This window comes from Ochlerotatus camptorhynchus, unplaced genomic scaffold (genome assembly GCF_037179485.1).
Source record: "Ochlerotatus camptorhynchus isolate MF236.1 unplaced genomic scaffold, CSIRO-AGI_Acam_v1.1 ptg000116l, whole genome shotgun sequence".
Classification (NCBI taxonomy): domain Eukaryota; kingdom Metazoa; phylum Arthropoda; class Insecta; order Diptera; family Culicidae; genus Ochlerotatus; species Ochlerotatus camptorhynchus.
In genome coordinates, this window is record NW_027040606.1 from 348,796 (window position 1) to 368,543 (window position 19,748).

Below are 19,748 nucleotides of genomic sequence, written 5' to 3' on the forward strand. Positions count from 1 at the left end.
ACTGTCACGTCCTGTGCCATCTCTCGCATATCCTTTTGAATGAATTTGTCATAGATGCAAAACTACTGTTTATAAAAATAACAATCGAATGCTTGTAAACATCCATGACTGTGGTGCCAGAATTAAAAGAAAATACTGGTGGAAGTGTGTTTGGAGTAAGTTGAACAGTGTTTTTGGAGTGTTATACCATTGACAGACATATAAAGCAGTACCGTTGTACTCCTTTAATCGAGTACCTCAAAAGGTAAAATTTGAGGTACTAGCTTAAAGAAGTACAACGGTAGTACAACCATAGAGGTAACTCCATAGAGGTAACTCTAAGACCACTGGGTCCCGAAGAAAATCATTATTATTTTTGGCTCACTCAGTACCAGAACAACGGCCCCAAGCAGTCCCAAGCTATTTCACTCACCCCTGCATGTTCTGCATGAATCCACACACCCCTGATGTTATCTGTCAAACTTTCATAGCGAATCAAAACAAACATAGTGTAGTAATAGAATTTCAACTAGAATAGGGTACGTTAATCGTTTGCTTGGGACCAATAGGCTACTAAAGTGGTGAGCCAATTTAAAATCGTTAGTTTCGTATTGATTGTTGGTAACTCTAAGACTAGAAGGTCCCGAAGAAACGTGCTCAACTTTTTGGCTCAGCTCTGGTACTATCTTCGGTCCCAAGCTAATCGATTCACCCCTCGAAACATAGGAAAATCCAATAACCCCTCATTTTATCTGTCAAACTCTGCGAATCAAAACAAACATTGTGTAGTACTAGAATTTTGACTAGAATGGGGTGCGTTAATCGAATTGCTTGGGACCAATAGGATAGTCAAGTAGTGAGCCAATTTAAAATCGATAGTTTCGTATTGATTGTTGGTACAACAGTGTACTTTGTATGTCTGTACAAGGTATTAAACACAATGTGGTGGAGTGAGTTACCCTTTGGTAGTGACCGGGCAACTATTGATTTGATAGTTGGCCAATTTTCGTTTTGAAAGCTAAACGCTTTCTACCAAAAAAAAAAACAATGTATACTTTTAATTCTACACTGCAAAAAAAATGTAATATCGATCAACGTAATTCAAGCTGATGTATGAAATATTGATGTAATAGCAAAAAGCAGATACAATATTACATCAATGAATGTAATTTTGTTCGTAAAATCGATGTACATCGTACAACCATAGAGGTAACTCTAAGACCAGAAGGTCCCGAAGAAACGAGCTCAACTTTTTGGCTCAGCTCTGGTACTATCTTCGGTCCCAAGCTAATCGATTCACCCCTCGAAACATAGGAAAAACCAATAACCCCTCATTTTATCTGTCAAATTTTCATAGCGAATCAAAACAAACATAGTGTAGTACTGGAATTTATACTAGAATGGGATACGTTAGTCGATTTGCTTGGGACCAATAGGCTAGTCAGGTAGTGAGCCAATTTAAAATCGTTAGTTTCGTATTGATTGTTGGTACAACGTTATATTACACCAGCAGCGGAATAACCTCTGTGCAGCTGTTTGGATGTAATATTCAACAACTTTTTTATCTATGTATCAATGGTTTTTTTTTTCAACGATTTGACACAGATAAAAAAAGTTGTTGAATATTACATCCAAACTGCTGCAACCGTGTCAATCCATCGGTTGTGTAATATAACGATGTACGATGTACATCGATTTTGCAAACAAAATTACATCCATTGATGTAATGTTGTATCCAAGGGGGGCGACACATCTTAATCTCAATTTTAGATGCTCAAAAAATCTCAGACTAGCGAATCAATCTTCGAAAAATCTTCTTGTATTTCTCGCATCTACTTGCATCGCGCATCATCTTTTTGTAGGAAATCTTCAGAATCGTCATTAATCTTCTTTCTATCTACTCAGCGTGCGAGCAGCTAGCCACTGCACAACACAATCTTTCCTGCAGCGTAGATAGAGTCATCCCCCTCGGTTGTATCTGCTTTTTGCTATAACATCATTATTTCATACATCAGCTTGAATTACATTGATCGATATTACTTTTTTTTTTGCTGTGTAGCTGCTCCATCTTCACTGCTTCACTCATTGCCATTTTGAACTTAGGAAAAAATGATATCAGAACCATTAGAGTAGATTCCCCTCATCGGAGCAAAACCAGTTTACTCATTTTTTGACAACTCTATACAGCATGGAAAAATGAATGTGTAAAAGTATGGACGTCTGTCAAAATGCCACCGCTTTGCTCGATTAGAACAGCTCTTTCCAGTTTTGTGGTGACAGTCGTCTATACTTTAACCACCTTTAACTAGAAGTCTTTAGATCTACCCAGTCACTGAGTAGTCCCAAAAAAGCGTGTATCACGCACGTAACGTATTTACAAATTTTCATACCACAGTAGATTCATTGTTATTGTCATTGTCAGTTGTCGACCCAGAAGCGGTTGTTTTGAGTTCGATTGTTCCGGTAAACCCGTTTTCCGTTTTCGAGTTTTTAAATTATTATTTTAAAAATTAGAATTTTCCTCAGATCAAAATGTTCAACATCGCCAAAGAGCACGCTTTTGAGGTGGACACAAAGCTCCGCATTCTTCGCAAAAAGACCGCAAATTTCGCTTGCGGTTACATCCAACAGGACCCCAACAAGCTCGAATCCGCCAAACAATTCATCGCCGTCAGCGGGGACTCGTTGGAAGAGATCGAAACCAGTTGTTTGGGGTTCACAGCCGGAACGGACGAACTGGAACGTTTACTCGTGGAAGCTGATGAAACGGCCGATAAGATATTTGCCCGACTGAGCGAATTCTACGCCGATTGTAGATATGACATGCCACCGGTTGAGGATGAAGAACTCCCCGTTGGGATTCCGTTGGCCAAATTAGTCTTAGATGAACCAGAAACTACGGACGAATCTCAGGATGTAACAAACAGTTCAGGGTTACCGAATGCAAGCGAAACGGAAACAGATGACGAATTCAAACCGAATGTGTTCATTAGTAGACCGTCGGATTCGGGAGGGCCACCGAGCTGGACACCGATGATCAAGGCGAGGAAGAATATATTTTAGGACTTATTTAAATATTTTCTCACTAAGATTGTAGCCATGTTTGTATATAAAGCGGAATTTATTGATCATTATATCATACCATTAACGTAAAAAAGATTTGTTGCTAGAAAAGAACAAAGATATCATTCACGGCCATTAGCCCCATTCCATTGCCGTCCGTCAACATAGTCCTGCTGCTGAAGTTGCATGAGCAATAGCTCGGCCGTTCGCACGCTAATAAACGCCATTGATGCTACTATGCATTGGATTATTATTCGCTCGGTTCTGGATCCTTCGCCGGGGGTTATCGCTGGTTGTGATCTTCTCCGCTTCCAACCGTCCGGACAGAAAAACTGCTAAACGTTCCTAACGGTCACAAATAGGAAAAGCAAACATACACACATGCACACAAGCAGCGGTTCTCAACGTTTAATTTAAGCCAACTATAAAATGATTTATTATAACACAACAAAAATCGAACTGCAAATTACCAATTTCAGAAGCATCCAATAAACTAAATCACTATGGTTTTCAATTTTAACCAATGACAGCCGACGGTGCTGATTTAACATAAATTTGCAAAAGCACAATTGGTACACAATAGCAAGAACAACATCAGATGGTTTATTGGATTCTAATTGCTGAGCAGAAATTTTCGAAACCTTACCAAAGCCAAATTGGTTTGATTCTGCAGGTCCTCATAGGTATGCTGAATTCGGTGCATTAGCCCTGTTGCTTCCGTGATGGTTGCATTCTTAGCCTTTTCCAAGTGGGCAACCTAGAATCGAAATCATCACTCCGTTAACAAAATATTCAAACGTCCACTATCACCTGATCAAACCTTAATCAATCGATCGGTGGCAAAAAGCATGTGGTGTACCAGTTCGCGAGTCTGCGATCGAACAATGTTGGGAACTTTCGTGGCCGTACCCGCGGTGAAGTTGATCAGATGGACCATCTTTCGGACGGATTCTCTCGTCAGTAGCACCATCAACTGTTCGAGCGTTTGGGGGCGGGCTTGATTTTCCGGTTCGTCAGCGCTCAGATACTTCCACAGTTCGGCACCCTTCTGCATGGCCAGCCGCGGATTGGTAGCGATCAGCTCGGCTGCGTAGAACACCACGTGCACGGCTTCGGTACTTTGCTTCTTCAGGGCGCTCAACTCCTGGCGGGTGCGGAACGTGAGCCGACGTTTCAGTTTGCGCGAAATCTGCTGGCCACGGTGGATCGTTTGGATTACGTGTGTCTCGTGCGAATCGTCCGACTGGGGCTGCCCGGGATTAGGACCTGAAAGTTACCGGGAACATGGGATGTTAATGCGATAGTTTTATATGTAAAAACTTAGCAGCTAACACGCGAACAGATAAGAGTGTTTAGTATAGGTACGGAACAACATCGCACCGTCGAGATGTTAAATTTTTAGCGTTGCACGACATCACGATACAGCATAAAATGTTGTCATGCGACATCTGATTCGAGATACGCAACATATAGCGAATTTGATTTTGATTCAGTTCCAACCTGGATCGGGTGTCAAGATTGGGTCTGCTTGTTGCCTATTAAATGTCAGTGCTAACGTTTGTTTTTGTAACCTGGCTCGGCACTGAGGTTCGCACTGACAATAAGCTCGGGTTCGCAAGGGTTGAAACTGCTTCCAACCTGGATAATAAACAAATTCGATAATAGAATGTACCTTACCTCTCTTTGCAAATGCTTAGCTGAGGTTGTTTCGGTTTAGCATAAATAGTAGAGATGCATTGGTTAGTGCTATTACTACTAGGTTAACTAGGTAGGATATCAAATTTACTAATTAAAATCAACAAATATGCTTTCCTTAAAAGCAAAATGTAAACTATAACAATGTAAAACTAAAATCAAACAGTAACTTGTTAAAGACATAATCACAAAAGATGAAGAGCTTTCGGGTTAAATCAATTAAAATGTACAATAATTGTAAAGCACAAGACAATAAGTAAATAAACAAACATTGTTAGTGCTAGTGTTAGTTCTATATTCTTTGCTCGACTGTTGAGCTGTTCAGTCCGTATTTTCGCTCGAGTTCTCGATTCGATTTTGTTTCGTTTTGTGCTGTCACGTTGCGCCTTGGAAGTGTCGCCACTTTCCCGCGTTCTGGCAAGTTTACTTGAACTTGCAAACACGAAACAAATGGTGCGTAAACGTGCCAATGAGACAGCAGCGGGTCCTTCAAAGAAGGTGCTAATCAAGCCCAGCGCGTTGCAGGATGACGCCAGAAAACGGGTACTGCAAGCCAACCAGTATGCAGTACTCCCGGAAGAAAATGGCGATGGTGACGCCGTTCCCATTGCAAGAAGAGAGCGGATTCCCTCGCTTTTCAGCTGGGTGCCGAACTGGCAAAACACAAGCTGCTGCCTCGCTTCAAGCTTTGCTGCATCGGTACCGAAATCATGTGCTCCAGCCTGGAGGAGTACAAACTAATAGGATGTTTCCTGAAGGACAACAACGTGGACTTCTTCACGCATGATCTGCTATCGAGCAAACCACTGAAGGTGGTTTTACGTGGATTACCGGAGCGGCTTGGGCTCAAGCCTGAGGCAGTGTACCCGATGAGCCGGCGTTCCAACCACAACACCAGCTTTCGTGATCAGTTGTTCCTGGTGCATTTAACGAAGGGATCCACCAGTCTTGCAACTCTGAGATCTAATTTCCGGGACCTGTTTCAGGTCATCATCAGTTGGGAGCATTACAAACCCCCATATCATGATGTAACGCAGTGTATGAACTGCCTCTCATATGGCCATGGTAATAAAAACTGCCACATGAAGACAAACTGCGGCAAGTGTGCTGGAACTCACTGAACTGCGTCCTGTGAGCAAGATGATGACATCGAGCCAACGTGTGTCAACTGCGGTGGAAACCACCAAGCCTCCAATCGCGGATGTCCCAAGCGAGTGGATTTTATGAATATCCGTCGGAAGGCTACAATCAACAATTAGCCCGGTCGCCTCCGTAATCATCGTTCGCCTCCTGTACTCACGGAAGTTCAGTACCCAGCTCTCCAGCCCCGTCGACATGTTCCGAACCTAGCCCCGCTTCCACTCAACAACCAACAAGCCAATCATGCGAGTATCCAAATGGTTCCCAACAGTCGGACAGTTCAGCATCGTCTCGCTGCTGCTGCGGCCCAGAAAATTCCAGGTTCATCCACCGCCCCTGGTTTATCATACGCTAGTCCTGTCTCAGATGAACCTGTCGACGATTCTCCGTTCACCTCGGAGGAACTTGTGACGCTCGTGGCCGAGGTCATCATCATCATGCGCACCTGCAAGACTCGATCTGAACAGCTACATGCTGCCCTGTCCTTGTCACTAAGTATGGACCGTGAAGCCATCAAGATCGTAAATTGGAATGCTTGCTCCTTGAAGAGCAAAAACTTCGAGTTTGTTGACTTTCTCACGCACATCGACATAGCCCATCACCGAAACTCACTTGAAGCCCGAGCTGAACGTCTTCCTTCCCAACTTGTGGCTCGTAAGGATTGACCGCACCAGCTCCGGGGGAGCGGGAGCGGCCATCGCTGCGAGACGGAACATCAGCTGCCGACAGACTTGGTAAAAACACCGCTCGGTGCGGCTCGGTGGCAACCTACTCACAGCACTGGGTTTCTTCGATAAAGCACCCGGTGTCGGTGCAACATGTTGGCACGCCACCGAACCAAAAGAGAAACCCAAACGCGGTGCTACGGGCTTCGGCTCGCCACCGTGCGGCACGGAGCCAACGGAGCTCATGATTTCGTATCGTTCGTTGTTGGTGATGCGCTATACTCGGTCCCATTTGCGTTTTTGTCAAAACTAAGTTTTTCAATGGAAGTGGTAGCAAGTAGCTCATAGTTTAATTATACTCGATGAACTCAAGAAATTTGTTCTGAAATAATTTAGAAAAATGGGCAAGTACAGGGGTTACTCAAAATAACTAGGATAGGCAAATTTTTGGTCAACTTTGGAGTGTTGTAACTTCGTCAAATATGATCCGATTTTTAATCTTCCAAGAGAATTTGACTGGAAAACTAATATTGTTCTACGGTGTAGCCACGAAAATAATCCTGGTCACCGGATACCGGAGATATTCCGGGTTTCCGGAGGGCTTGTCTAACTTGCTAAATTTTTGCTGAAATTTTATATATGATGCTGGTTTTTTTTAGTAAATACAACGAAAGAAGAACCACTTTTAAAGCAAATCATATGCCAAGAACTAAAATCGGCTCATAATCAACCGAGATATGGCCATTTCCCTGGAATCGGTTCTGGTGAAGGGTTCTGAATCAAGGTTGCAAAGACTCATTTCAGCTAAAACAATGTTTTTCTAAATTATGAAATAATTAGATGCCATGATCAAATTTTGAATTGGTAGGATACAAGAAGAGGTTGCAAAGAATGTTTTTGACATATTAAACCTGTTTATTTCACTTCATGAGAGTCACAATCAGAGATTTTTCACAAACTCACTCACTCACTCACTCACTCACTCAGCGATCAGCAAATCGCTGATTGTGACTCATAGAAAGCAAAATTTACAGGTTTTATGTTTCCAACGCATACTTTGTAACCTCTTCTTGTAAGTTACAAGTAAAACATGCCATCATACCATCTTTTGGTTTTATTATTCCGAAAAACATTATTTTAGCTGAAATGAGTCTTTGCAACCTTGTTCTGAATGCGGGCAGATCATTTAATCACTTTTAAGAGATGAACCAGCCCAAGGCTGAAAATCTCTCTAATAAAGCAAAAAAAAAAAAAAAAAAAAAAATTTAATCACTCAAAACATGCCGTGCGACAGCTCTTTCTTCATGGTTTCTCGTCAATAGACTTTCGATAAACTTTAAATGCATCATTGACCACATTCGCCACTCTCAGAACATCCAGTATGCCCCCGGGGGAACCTGGAGCAGGGGACAATTGCATTTTTACACCAAAACATGCCGTGCTACAGCTCATTCTTCATGGTTTTTCAAGAATAGGCTTTCCATAAACTTCAAATGAATCATTGACCACATTGGCCGCTCTTGGAATCACGGGATACCCCCGAGGGATCCTGTAGCAGGGGTCAATTGCGTTTTTACACCAATACATGCCGTGCGACAGCTTTTTCTGCAAGCTTTTTCATGAATAGGCTTTTGATAGACTTTAAATGGATTAGTGACCACATTGGCCGCTCTCGGGACCTCCAGTATGCCCCCGGGGAACCTGGAGTAGAGGACAATTGCATTTTTACACCAAAACATGCCGTGCGACAGCTCATTTTTCATGGTTTTTCATGAATAGGCATTCATTAAACTTCAAATGGATCAGTGACCACATTGGCAGCTCTCGGAATCACGGGATACCCCCGGGGGAATCTGTAGTAGGGGGCAATTGCGTTTTGACTCAAAAACATGCCGTGCGACAGCTCTTTCTTCATAGATTTTCATGAATATTCTTTCTTTAGACTTAAAGTGAATCATTTACCACATTCGCTGCTCTCAGAACCACTGGGATGCCCCGAGAGAACCTGTAGCAGGGGACAATTTCGTTTTAACTCAAAAAGTGCCGTGCGAAAGCACTTTCTTCATGGATTTTCATGAATATTGTTATTGATATTAAAGTGAATCATTTACCACATTGGCCGCTCTCGGGAAAGTTGACCAAAAATTTGCCTATCCTAGTTATTTTGAGTAACCCCTGTAGGTTTTCCATTTACATAAGAATCCATGGTGCAAAGCAAACTTAAAACGCGTTCTTAATTGCGTCCGTCATTTCTCTCGACAGGAACAGGGTCCGTTCGGATACGGTTGTGTTGGCCATTTTGAAATGTTGAAAATTATGAATAACCGGGTGAAGCAAAATGTCTAGATCAACACAACGCTTGGTCCAATCACCATCATCGCGGTCTACTGCCCCAAGCAAACCAACGGCTTGGCCGCAGACCTCCGAAGAGACATCATCAAGCTAACACGACGGCGACAAAATTGCATCATCGCTGGTGACCTGAACGCCAAGCATCAAGTCTGGGGCAATAGTTGACGAAACCAGAACGGCACAATTTTGTACAACGATCTGCAGGAAGCCCACTACAACATCCTTTGTCCGGACACTCTCACCCGGTTGAGTCGATCCGGAGCTCATGCCACCATCGACATCTTCATCAACAACATTGGCGATAACATCTCTCAACCTATCGCCTATCAGGAACTGAGCTCGGACCACTATCCGTTGGTGACCGAAGTAGGTTCCTCTGCCAATAGATTTCAAGTTTCCCGGCGAAATTACCATCGTGTCAACTGGCAGCAGTACCAGCGCTGTGTGGACACAGCAATCGACTATGACGTCCTACCGGAGTCCTTCGAAGAAGTCGATCGGTGTCTGCAAACCATCAAAGAGGTGATATCCCGTGCCAGGGAGCAACACGTACCAGCATCCAGACAGGTGAGTCATACTCTGAACCTTGATCTACTTGAACAATGTCCTCTCTGATACGTTGGGAGAGTTGTGCTAAGTGCCACCACCTCAAGCTTTAGAGAATCCAAAACAAGATCCTCAGAATGATCCTTAACAGTCCACCGCGAACTCGTAATTCTGAGATTCACCACCTGGCCGGTCTTTAAACACTCGAGGAGCGAAAGACGTCCACGCTGGAAAGGTTCAGAGTCACCTGTCTGCGATCAAACCACCAGATCATTCGTGATTTGGCAACCTAGTTCAAGTAGTTAGGTAGATTCCTGTGCTCAAGTAGGTAGGTTATCAATTTTTTAAATTCAAACGAAAACAAGCCCTTAAAAGGGTTTCGTGTAAATTAGCGCTAAACGCAATCATCACATTAAAATAATTAATTAACTAGAACAAAAATGAATAGCCAAAGGCTAGCCAATTGAAATGTAAAATCAAATGTTAGTGCTATAGAGATTGCTAAAGTATGATTGTGTCAGTGATTTGTTTTCATCGGGAAAATTTTCTGCTATGAAGTTTTTTTTTCCCGATGAAAACATTTTGCGTATACGTATACGTGACGTAGTGTGCGTACGATAAACGTCAGCAATCTCTATAGGCTGATGAGCTACCAGCGGTCAGATTTGAAAAAAAGAGCGTGTTTGCAAGATATGTAAACATGCGAGCCGCCGGTGTGCTTAGTGCGACCTTCTCTTACGGTGGGCCCCTCTGGTATTTTATACATATTTTCTTTGCGCACTTCGAAAGTATTTATGTATTTGGAAAAAGTGGAACAAGAACACGGAACGCTTACTTAGGTGAAGAAGCAAAGAAGTACAAGGGTTGCTCTTCATTAGTTTATTGTTTTAGACGCAATTTGAAATTACATCAGGCTAGAACGAGATACCACACAAAGTTCACATAATTACTACCCTGAGGTCTCCCTACTGCTGACGACGTAATTCACCCTAAATCGGTTAGAATGTTACAAATCAACAGAGTCGGAAGAAACGCGAACAACTCATACGCCTATTAGTTAAACAATTTTGGGAGCTCTTTAGAATACTCGGAATGGGATTTCGATGATATTTTCGTCAAAAACTGTCTACTAAATTTATGGACAACCCCTGACCTATTCGTGGAGAAAACAGACTTAATATCAGAAGCCACCGCAATCATTGATTTAAATTCAAATGATTGCTTTTGGTGCCACCGGATGCAATGATTCCCTACAGAACATGCACATCAGAAACGCAATCAATTTCAGCAAACCTCTCGTCGCACCGCACAGCGCTCAGATAACACGTGTCGAACACCACCAATATCACGGCTCTGCAACATACCCGTCCAATCAGTAGGTTGTCGGGAGTCAAAAGTTCAACTTTTGCTGATTTCGTCCAAACATAAACAAAAAGAATCCACTATCAGCATCCAGCCACAACGGCGCGCGCGCGCGCGGTGCGAGGGATTTCATCACAACTCACAACAATTTTCAAATATATTCAATTAACACTCTGTCGGGTGATGTAGTTTCGCCGTCAAATTATATGAATATGACATAAAATCATCCTTATCATCAGCTTAGGGAATTCCCGTAATAAATGGATGTAGGAATATACTCACAATCCGGTTTATCGACGGGTTCCGGTTCCGCCGGAAGGTATAGGTCAACGTATTTATCGCATACGTTCAGGGCACCGTCCAACCGATCGGCCGCGTAGTTCGATACCCGTGATTCCAGCACCACATGGCCGAGATTCTTCATCGAATTGGCCCGACTCAAGACCGGCTTCACCAGATGGTCGGACATGTACTCCTTGGTGTTCCAGTACATCTGTTTGGTGAAAATGAGACCCGTTAGTGATGGAATTTGACGACTACTGACAATTCAATTGCGAAACTACAATAGAACTAGCTTGTGTGACGCGATCGCCTGTCGGTTTTATACACCATTTGAACAACCCATCCAATTGTTTACTTCGAAATTATGCAAAATGCAAAACAACCTTCGATCACGTGTTTTTACACGTTGTGAAAGCTACGTCAATACTCACCATCTCCGGTGGGAGATACATCGAAGGGACTTTCTGTTCGACAAAGTCCAAACTTTTACACATGAAATTGTCCAAACGATGCAGTGGCCCTTCGACCAGCTTTGCGGCCGGGCGGAGTGAATCCACAAAAGCGTATGTCATGGCTTCGGCCGTTTCGAACCCCCAGGTGAACAGTCCATTACTTTCCTAAAAGCGTACAAATCATTCCACTAATCAACTCCTCGATTCGGCATTCCCTCGCACATACCTTAACCCGTTGATAAACCGTGTTGGCGGTTTTGATTCCGGTCTCCACGACCGGAATACTGCCGAACCGCGAAATCGACTCCATCCGCGGGAGTCCCGAGTTCTGGCGCTTCAGCTTCTGATGCACTGTGACGAGAAATTGAACGGTTAGACAGTAAACGGTCGTCTTAACTATAATCATATCGTCAATGTAAATGATGGACAAACAAAACGTTTCAACAACTGGCTCGCACATGCAACGATAGTTAGATATGACGACGAAATAAGGCGTGCTGACACACCAACCAACTGACCCATTGTTGTTGTATTGAGTGTTTGAACAATAATGACCCTCGTCGGGGGCTTTCGGGAGTGCACACTCTACGGGCACAACGGACAACACAAGCACGCACTGTACGGTAAGAGCACTTTTCACGTTTCACTCGACTCGAAAGAAGAAAGCGATCCGATCACTGCAACGGCAGCTTCCAGACTGATCGATCATGCCACGAATGTTTATATGCGAGTGTAGTAGACTAACCGCGAGCGCGCATTCCCCGTCTATAGGTATTCATTATCAGTTAGTCAGTCCGGTGGAATTGAGGAATCGTCGAAACTCTGTCTATCTTTGGCGATTAATGCAGGGCTCTAGCTAATCAGGTTTAAGACTCCGGTCGTACTATTTTACTGCTATGACGAATTGCGGGTTGGCTTGACCTTCGGACGTTTGGGGACGTGCCTATGGATCCTATACCAGGAAAGTTACATATTACCATGGAAGTGTGCGTGTGATTAACCGTGTGCATTATCAACCAGCAATGTGCAAACAAAAACATTTGATATGATTTCACATAGGGTTTGGCCGTTTGGCATTAAGCTGCGTTAGACTAGGCAAGTGAGTTGAATTTAACATTGCATTGAAAGCGAATAGAAAATTTGAAAATAGAATTGAACGTCGGATTGAATCGTCTAAACCTACACACTTAGATTTTTTGCCGAGATGGGCACCACCGAGCAGCTCGGCATTTTATTTTGCTGGAAATTCAGCAAAAATATGTTTGTTAGCTGAGATCTCGGCAAAATTCCCGTTTGTTAGCTGAATCTGAGATCCAGCAAAATAAAATGCCGAGCTACTCGGTGGAGCCCATCTCGGCGAAAAAATCTAAATGTGTAGTAGCTTGGCATAAAAGTCATCTTACATAATGGACGCTTGGCATACCCATGTAATCAACAAGTAAGGGACCGATAAGGGATCTTTTTGCAATGTAAAGCTGATATATGGTTGATATAGAACTAAAAATCGAATTAAAAATAATGAACTTTCATTTCGTTCTTCGCGCGATGGTTCTAGAACATTACCCCGATTTCCACTACCCCAAAAGACCCATAGTTCTGAATACCATATTCAGAATTTCATTAATATGAACACAGAGGAAGATTAATCGGAGTAGGCTGCGCTGCTAAATTGACGTGTGATTTTCTCGTGAAAAAAAAATTATATTTCAAATAACTAATGATGTGAAGTAAATTTGTATAGTGGAAGTGTTAGTGGTTTGCGTAACGATTACCAAATGATTTTAGCAATTGGCATAGTAGAGTCTTCCAGAAAACAGCCTCAGTATGTACACGCAAACCAAAAATCTATTACAATGAATGTTAGTTCCGTTTCCTATCATCCTCTGTTCATGAACATCGCAACGAATGTTAGAAATTGACCATGCAGGCGATGTAATGATTTTTTTGTCTTTTTTATTTCGTGTTCTATCTACGCTTTCGACTATACCAGTAAGCTTGTAGAACGACGCACATTGTAAAACATTGTAGAACGACGCACACACTTGCCTCGAATCTCTCCAGCAGAAAAAGCATACGAAGTCGAGTATGCGAGAAAATGAGCGCTTCATGTTTGCTTTTAGGCTAACCATATTCAGAAGCATGGAGAGAGCAGTGGACAAAGCACAGGTCTGATTATCGCAACGTTCGTGGTTCGAGTCCAGCCGGCAGTCTATTTCCAATTTTTTTCGACATAACTAATTTACCTCACTAATACACTCTACATTTTTCGGCCTTCAATTTTCTTGCATTGGACTGCAGCTAGGTATATCGCATCCTCGGTTCATGCGGTCTCCACTAACATCCTCAGATGACGAATCCCACATAATTGTAAGCGAATCTTACATAACCCGGTTGGGTGTACCAGCTGTAGTGTTACCATATCAGAAACTTGAAAAAGAGGACATTTCATTTTGGGCTTGGAGAATAAAGGAGGACGATGTTTCCTTTCCTTAACATTAAAGAAGGACAGTGAGTTTTTATTGAACGTTTTAATAATATGTACGCTATCACAACTACAGCATCATCAACGTGCACTGCCTACACGAAGGGAGACCCGACGACGAGAAAGAAGCGTTCTATGCGCATCTGGAGAAGGTGTACGACGGCTGTTCGCAACGGGACGTCAAAATCGTCATCGACGGCATGACCGCTCAGGTAGGACGGGAGGCAATGTATAGACCGGCAGCCTGCATGCCGTATCGAACGACAACGGCCAACGATGCGTGAACTTTGCAGTCTCCCAGGGTATGGTAGTTCGAAGTACCTTTTCCCCCGCAAGGATATCCACAAAGCCACCTGGAGACCACCTGACCAACACACAGAAAACCAAATCGATCACGGTCTAATCGACGGGAAATTCTTCTCCAACATTATCAACGTCCGCACGTACCGCAGTGCGCACATAGATTCGGACCACTACCTAGTTTCAGTATGCATGCAATGAGGTACTCACACAGCTTAACCGATTGCTTCACCTCGGTAATCCAGCTCATTGGTATGCATGCGCTCAAAACTCGACGGTGCGTAACACCCGTCGAAGTCGAACGCCGCGACCCAACATCGAGCAATTACGGGACGCCGGAGTTGCCTAGGACTACGCGCAGCAGCTGGAAGTTGCACTGCCCACTACCCAAGCAGCTTGGCGTAGCTTCTCTTGAAGATGCCTGGAGGGACATCCGTTCCGCCATAGGTAGTACTGCTGCAGCGGCACTAGGTACCCAACAAACAATCGTCTTTTGAAGAAACGACTTCCAACTGCATGCTTAATAATACTTGTACAATTTTTAATAATAACTTCTGTTCAGGCTTTGTTCACGCAAATCTGGAGAATTTATTCAACCACAACATAGTGTTGGTTTAAAGTATGTCGAAAAGCTTTTATTCGGCTTCCATGATTTGTTTTTTTTTGTTTATTAATTTATTTGGTAAGGCTCAACCGAATTAACTTTACAGAGCCGAGGATTCTTGGTCACTATACAATACATCTTAAAAATATAGTCAAAAGGTACAACACAATAAACACTTTATCTTCCGCTATCCAAAAAGCCTCCTCCATCAGAACTGGAGCCGCTTCCAGTAGTTTCATTGTATGGCAAATTGTTGTACGCCAACGAGGGTCAGAGCGCGTCCATTGCAGCAATGGACGCAAAACGTGGTCAGCACTCACACACTCATCACGAAACGGTTGCTTTCCAAAGTCGACGACGCATCGACCGAAAGAACTGCTGATGAAGAACAATGAGGAGGACCACACAATGGTTGCTGCCGAGAAAACAGACGATCGCGTAGCATACATCGAAAGTGGTCTGCTTTTGTCGACAGCCGAGTGAACACTGAGTTCCATGATTTGTAACAGAGATAATTCGATCATTTTTTTTTTATTCAGCGTTTATTGGACATTTTTACTTCATTAAACAGCGATGATGTATACGCTAGATTATCATGTGAAGTAAAGTTTAAATTAGACACTATTATACATTTATTAAACAATTGTTCAACTGCAGGAAAATTAACCCGAAAATAATGAACGGTAGCTACAGACAGAGTTGCGAGCAGAGTTGTCTTTTCTCATTAATGATTGTTTTCATTATTTCTGACGAAGCACGCACCACACACAGACTAGATTTTTTTTTATCTGAGTTATCCTAGAATACATTATATGGGCTGCTCAATATTCAATAAAACCTTGCTTGAAACTGAGTACCAATCAGCACTCCCTATCGTCCCAAGGTTCAGTGGGAATCATTAATTCATTCATAGTTATTTTACATGAGACCAATTCTACCTCTTCACCTCTCCAATTTCCAAGGAAAGGATGCTGGGTTATCTAACTAAATCAATAAATTTGTTGTCGTGAGTGAAGTGATCGATGATTACGATTTAGAACACAAATAAAAAAAAAGGTTGAGCTGGGGATTGAACTCGCGACCTTCTACCACAAACGAAGTGACAGACGACTAACTGGCAAAGAAATCAATTTAAATAATGTGGTTCGCTGTAATGGAATTTTCTTAGAAGCTTGTGCCATCATCCACCAGATGGGATAGTATTTTTGTTTTGATTTTGCTCAAAGTTGATTTTGTGTACAATGATTCTTTGACAGTGTGCAAAGAGTGTATCATTTTGTTATTTTATTATGAATTTCAGTTTTAAGTAGAGTGAAAGAGATAGAACCAAAACATTCTAGTACATTTGGTGAAAATGCTAGTTATGTCCAGTAGTAGTGTTGCCATGTGGTACAATCCAGTACTAGTGGTGTTGCCATGTGGTACACTGAAAATTTGCAATAGCAGGTTAGTCACCAAAGTTTTTGAGCCGCTCCGTCTGTCACTTCGTCTGGGCTTCTACTAGGAAAGCGGAAACGGTAACCACTACTGTATGTATGTATGTATGTGTATACTGTGTAAATCGGTCTGCTCCAATTGCCGGTTGCGAAAAAAGTGAATTTGAATCATCTTCGCCGGTGACAGTTAGTGGTGATGTACTAGATTGCATTGCCTTGTTTAAGTACTAGAAGAGCGTCAAAAGGAATATAGTAGTAGATAGTTCTTACTGCCCAGGGGTGATACCATAGACGACACTGAAAAACTTGTTTATGCGTAATAGGGTTTATTCAGCATTATTCATTCCTCAACATATACAATCCAACTTCCACTGTTCGGCAGTGTTTTTATGGAAGAAAAATGTTTGCAATATAATCTATTATTATCTTTTTCTTACAAGCATTGTTATCGATGCGTAGCCTTATTTCTGATCGATTGGTGATAAAATTATTGAAATTGGACCAGGGGCAGCTGAGTTATTAACGTTCAAAATCTTTCATAATTTGTTACACGTTCCATTTTCGGTTTTCACAAAGTGTACCCCCATATAGAAATCACAGACGTAGTCCTACATCAAAACCCACCAAATATGCAAACCCATTGCTCTTTGGTTGCGTTCAATCTTGACTCGCTGAAGTGGCTTCGTCAAACCATCTGCAACTTGGTCTTCGGTTTTGACGTAGTTGAGTTTGATAGTTTTCCGGTCCAACGCATCACGGATGTAATGGTGTGTTTTGTCCGGGGTGTGTATCCACCGTTCCGCGCGATACACATTGTACTCTGGTTGTCACAGTGCAACTCGATTGGATCTTGTTCGCCAAACTGCAACACCAGTCCTCGCCACCATGACGCCTCTCGTACCGCAGCACAGTGGGGCAGCAGACAACGCCATGTACTCCGCCTGACACGTTGAGAGTGATACGCTGGTCTGTCGCTTACAGCACCAGGATACTGCTCCTCCTTGCAGCAGGAATACGTATCCACTCGTTGACCTTCTGTCGTCAAGATCGGACGCCCAGTCCGCATCAGAATAACCAACGAGCTTCGAGTCGCCGGTCGCAGAATACATTAACTTCATTTTTGATCTTCCTTTCAGGAAACGGAGAAGGTGCTTCACTGCCTCCCAGTGCTTCGGTCCGGGGCAGTTGTTGAAACGACTCAAAAAGTTCACGGCGAATAGTATGTCTGGACGCGTACACTGTGCCAGGTACACCAAGCATCCGACGGCTTCCTGGTACGGAACATTCTTCATCCGCTCGGCTTCTTCCACAGTCTTCGGTGACATCTCGTTTGACAACTTTTCAGCGCTGTTCATTGGAGTGGCGTCCAGTTTGATGTTCCAGACCCTACTGGATTGCTTGAGACCATAGAGCACTTTGTTCAAACGACAAACCAGTTGTCGTCTTCCGGTGTTCATGAAACAAGGCGGTTGTTCCATAAAAATCTCCTCTTCCAGATCTCCCTGCAGGAACGCGGTGATGGCATCCATCTGGTCCACCTGCAGATCATACTTTGCGGCCAATGCAAACTGGTACCGCAGTGAACTGTGACAAACGACAGGAGAGTAAGTTTTGTCGTAGTCCACCCCCTTCGCTGCGAGTATCCCTTGATCACCAAGCGAGCTTTGTAGCGGTCAACATTACCACTTGCGTCGTGCTTCGTCTTGTAGACCCATTTACATTTGATGGCCGTCCTGCCTTTCAGTAGCTTCGTCAACGTCCAGGTTTTGTTGTTGATCAGCGCGTCGTGCTCCTCTTTCATCGCCGTCTCCCAGCGTACGGAGTCGTCTCTGGACAATGCCTCCTGGTGTGTCACCGGATCATCATCCATCCTCCATCATCCGTCGGCTTGAATTGCAGATTCCGCCATTCCGCTGAACTGACCCTGGTTGTCAGTGCTCATTAACGGCCCATCGCCGTCGAGATTGGTATTACGGGTGGTGCTCTGTGGGGGAATAATATGCGGCAGACCTTTGTGTGACAGTTGAAAATCATCATACAAGCCTGGTAGCCTGAGCTCCCGACCGCTGCGCCTCAACTCTTGTGACAGAGGTGGATTTGAAGATTGTCGCGGTGGGAGCACGGAAAACACGTCGATCTCGGAATCTGTGGACAAGTCGCTCTCACTGCTGTTGTCTTCATCGGTGAAACATTCTTCTTCGGACTCATCTGGCTGCGGTTGCAACGGGGCTTCGACAGTCCTGCTTCGAACAGCATGCACCGAGCACCGAGCTCCACAATCGATCGGTTCGCTCGTTCTGCCATGCCGTTCTGCTCCGGAGTGTAGTCGTTCGTCTTCTGATGCCGTATACCGTGCTGCTTCAAATAGCCTTCGAAACCACGGTTCACATACTCCTTCCCGTTGTCGGTTCGTAGCATCTTTAGCTTCATTTCAGATTGCCGCTCAGCCATCACGTGGAATTCCTTGAATGCCTTCAAGACGTCCGCTTCAGACTTCGACTTGAGAAAGTACACCCACATGCGCCGGGATTTGTCGTCTACGAAGACAATATAATAACGACTACCTCCTAGGGAACTCACCTCAATTGGCCCGCATATGTCGGAGTGAACGCTGTCGAGCTTCTCGGGAGCACGTTGCAGCTACCACTGTGCCGGCAGAACACTTCATGTTCTCCAGCAGGTTTTGATTCCGGGTCATATGCACGCTTGCACCCGAATCGAAAAACCAGTCATCCTTGTCAGTTGAACTGAACGTTGAAAGAACTGTGCAAAATGCATTTCTTTTTTGTGCACTTTTGCAGTCTTTCGCGATGTGCCCAAACTTGTGGCATTTCCGACACTTTGGTCCTTTCGGGGGGTCGAGTTTTTGACGTAGAACTACGTCTTTGTCGACTATACTGGGGTGCAAATCAAAAAATATGTGTGGTGAAGGAGTGTTAGGTTTTGAACGCTTGTAACTTTGTCATTTATAGATGAAATTAAAATCCAAATACGCCAATGGATAGGATATTACATTACGAACCTGTTGAAATAAATATTTTTCCAATTTTTCTGTAATTTAACTATGGAAAATGTATAAATGATAATTTTATCACTGATTTCATGAAATAAGCCTTTTTCCCAAACCCAGTCATCACAAACGAATACCACTTGGTTGCACATCATTCTGCTTAAACCTGAAAAGATATAAATCAGCGCTGCTCTCATGCCTCTGCTCATTACCGCTTTGGACGGCGTGGCACTAGGTCCTGTATCAAGCAGGAATAGGTCAGCGGCTAAAGGTGGATCACGGCGTGTCCACCACAATGAGGGATGAGACTTGAAAAAACGTGCATGTAAAACCCCCTCCCGCTTAACAACCCCCTTCCCCTCCCCCTTAACAATAACCCG

The 19,748-nt window shown here is 43.5% G+C and overlaps 2 protein-coding genes across 2 annotated transcripts; one reads left to right on the forward strand and one right to left on the reverse strand.

Moving 5' to 3' along the window:
• Window positions 1-2,424: 2,424 nt before the first annotated feature.
• Window positions 2,425-3,358, forward strand: LOC135699805 (uncharacterized). The gene is made up of 2 exons (XM_065220151.1): window positions 2,425-2,442; window positions 2,506-3,358. The coding sequence occupies exon 2, from the start codon at window positions 2,512-2,514 to the stop codon at window positions 3,040-3,042; it is 531 nt and encodes a 176-aa protein (XP_065076223.1). The 5' UTR covers window positions 2,425-2,442; window positions 2,506-2,511; the 3' UTR covers window positions 3,043-3,358.
• Lsd-1 (lipid storage droplet-1) lies at window positions 3,082-12,214 on the reverse strand. Its single transcript, XM_065220147.1, has 7 exons — window positions 12,055-12,214; window positions 11,763-11,887; window positions 11,516-11,701; window positions 11,085-11,295; window positions 3,863-4,308; window positions 3,689-3,799; window positions 3,082-3,387 (listed from the first exon to the last, which is right to left on the reverse strand). The coding sequence occupies exons 1-7, from the start codon at window positions 12,056-12,058 to the stop codon at window positions 3,256-3,258; spliced, it is 1,215 nt and encodes a 404-aa protein (XP_065076219.1). The 5' UTR covers window positions 12,059-12,214; the 3' UTR covers window positions 3,082-3,255.
• Window positions 12,215-19,748: the final 7,534 nt, after the last annotated feature.

What these genes read in the sequence shown, in the direction of transcription:
- LOC135699805 (XM_065220151.1), top strand. Translation starts at nt 2,512, where the DNA reads ATGTTCAACATCGCCAAAGAGCACGCTTTTGAGGTGGACACAAAGCTC.
- Lsd-1 (XM_065220147.1), bottom strand. An exon ending in TGTATCTCCCACCGGAGATG is followed by an intron (nt 11,296 to 11,515) that starts GTGAGTATTGAC and finishes TTCACCAAACAG; the next exon opens with ATGTACTGGAACACCAAGGA. An exon ending in CCACCGATCGATTGATTAAG is followed by an intron (nt 3,800 to 3,862) that starts GTTTGATCAGGT and finishes TTTCGATTCTAG; the next exon opens with GTTGCCCACTTGGAAAAGGC.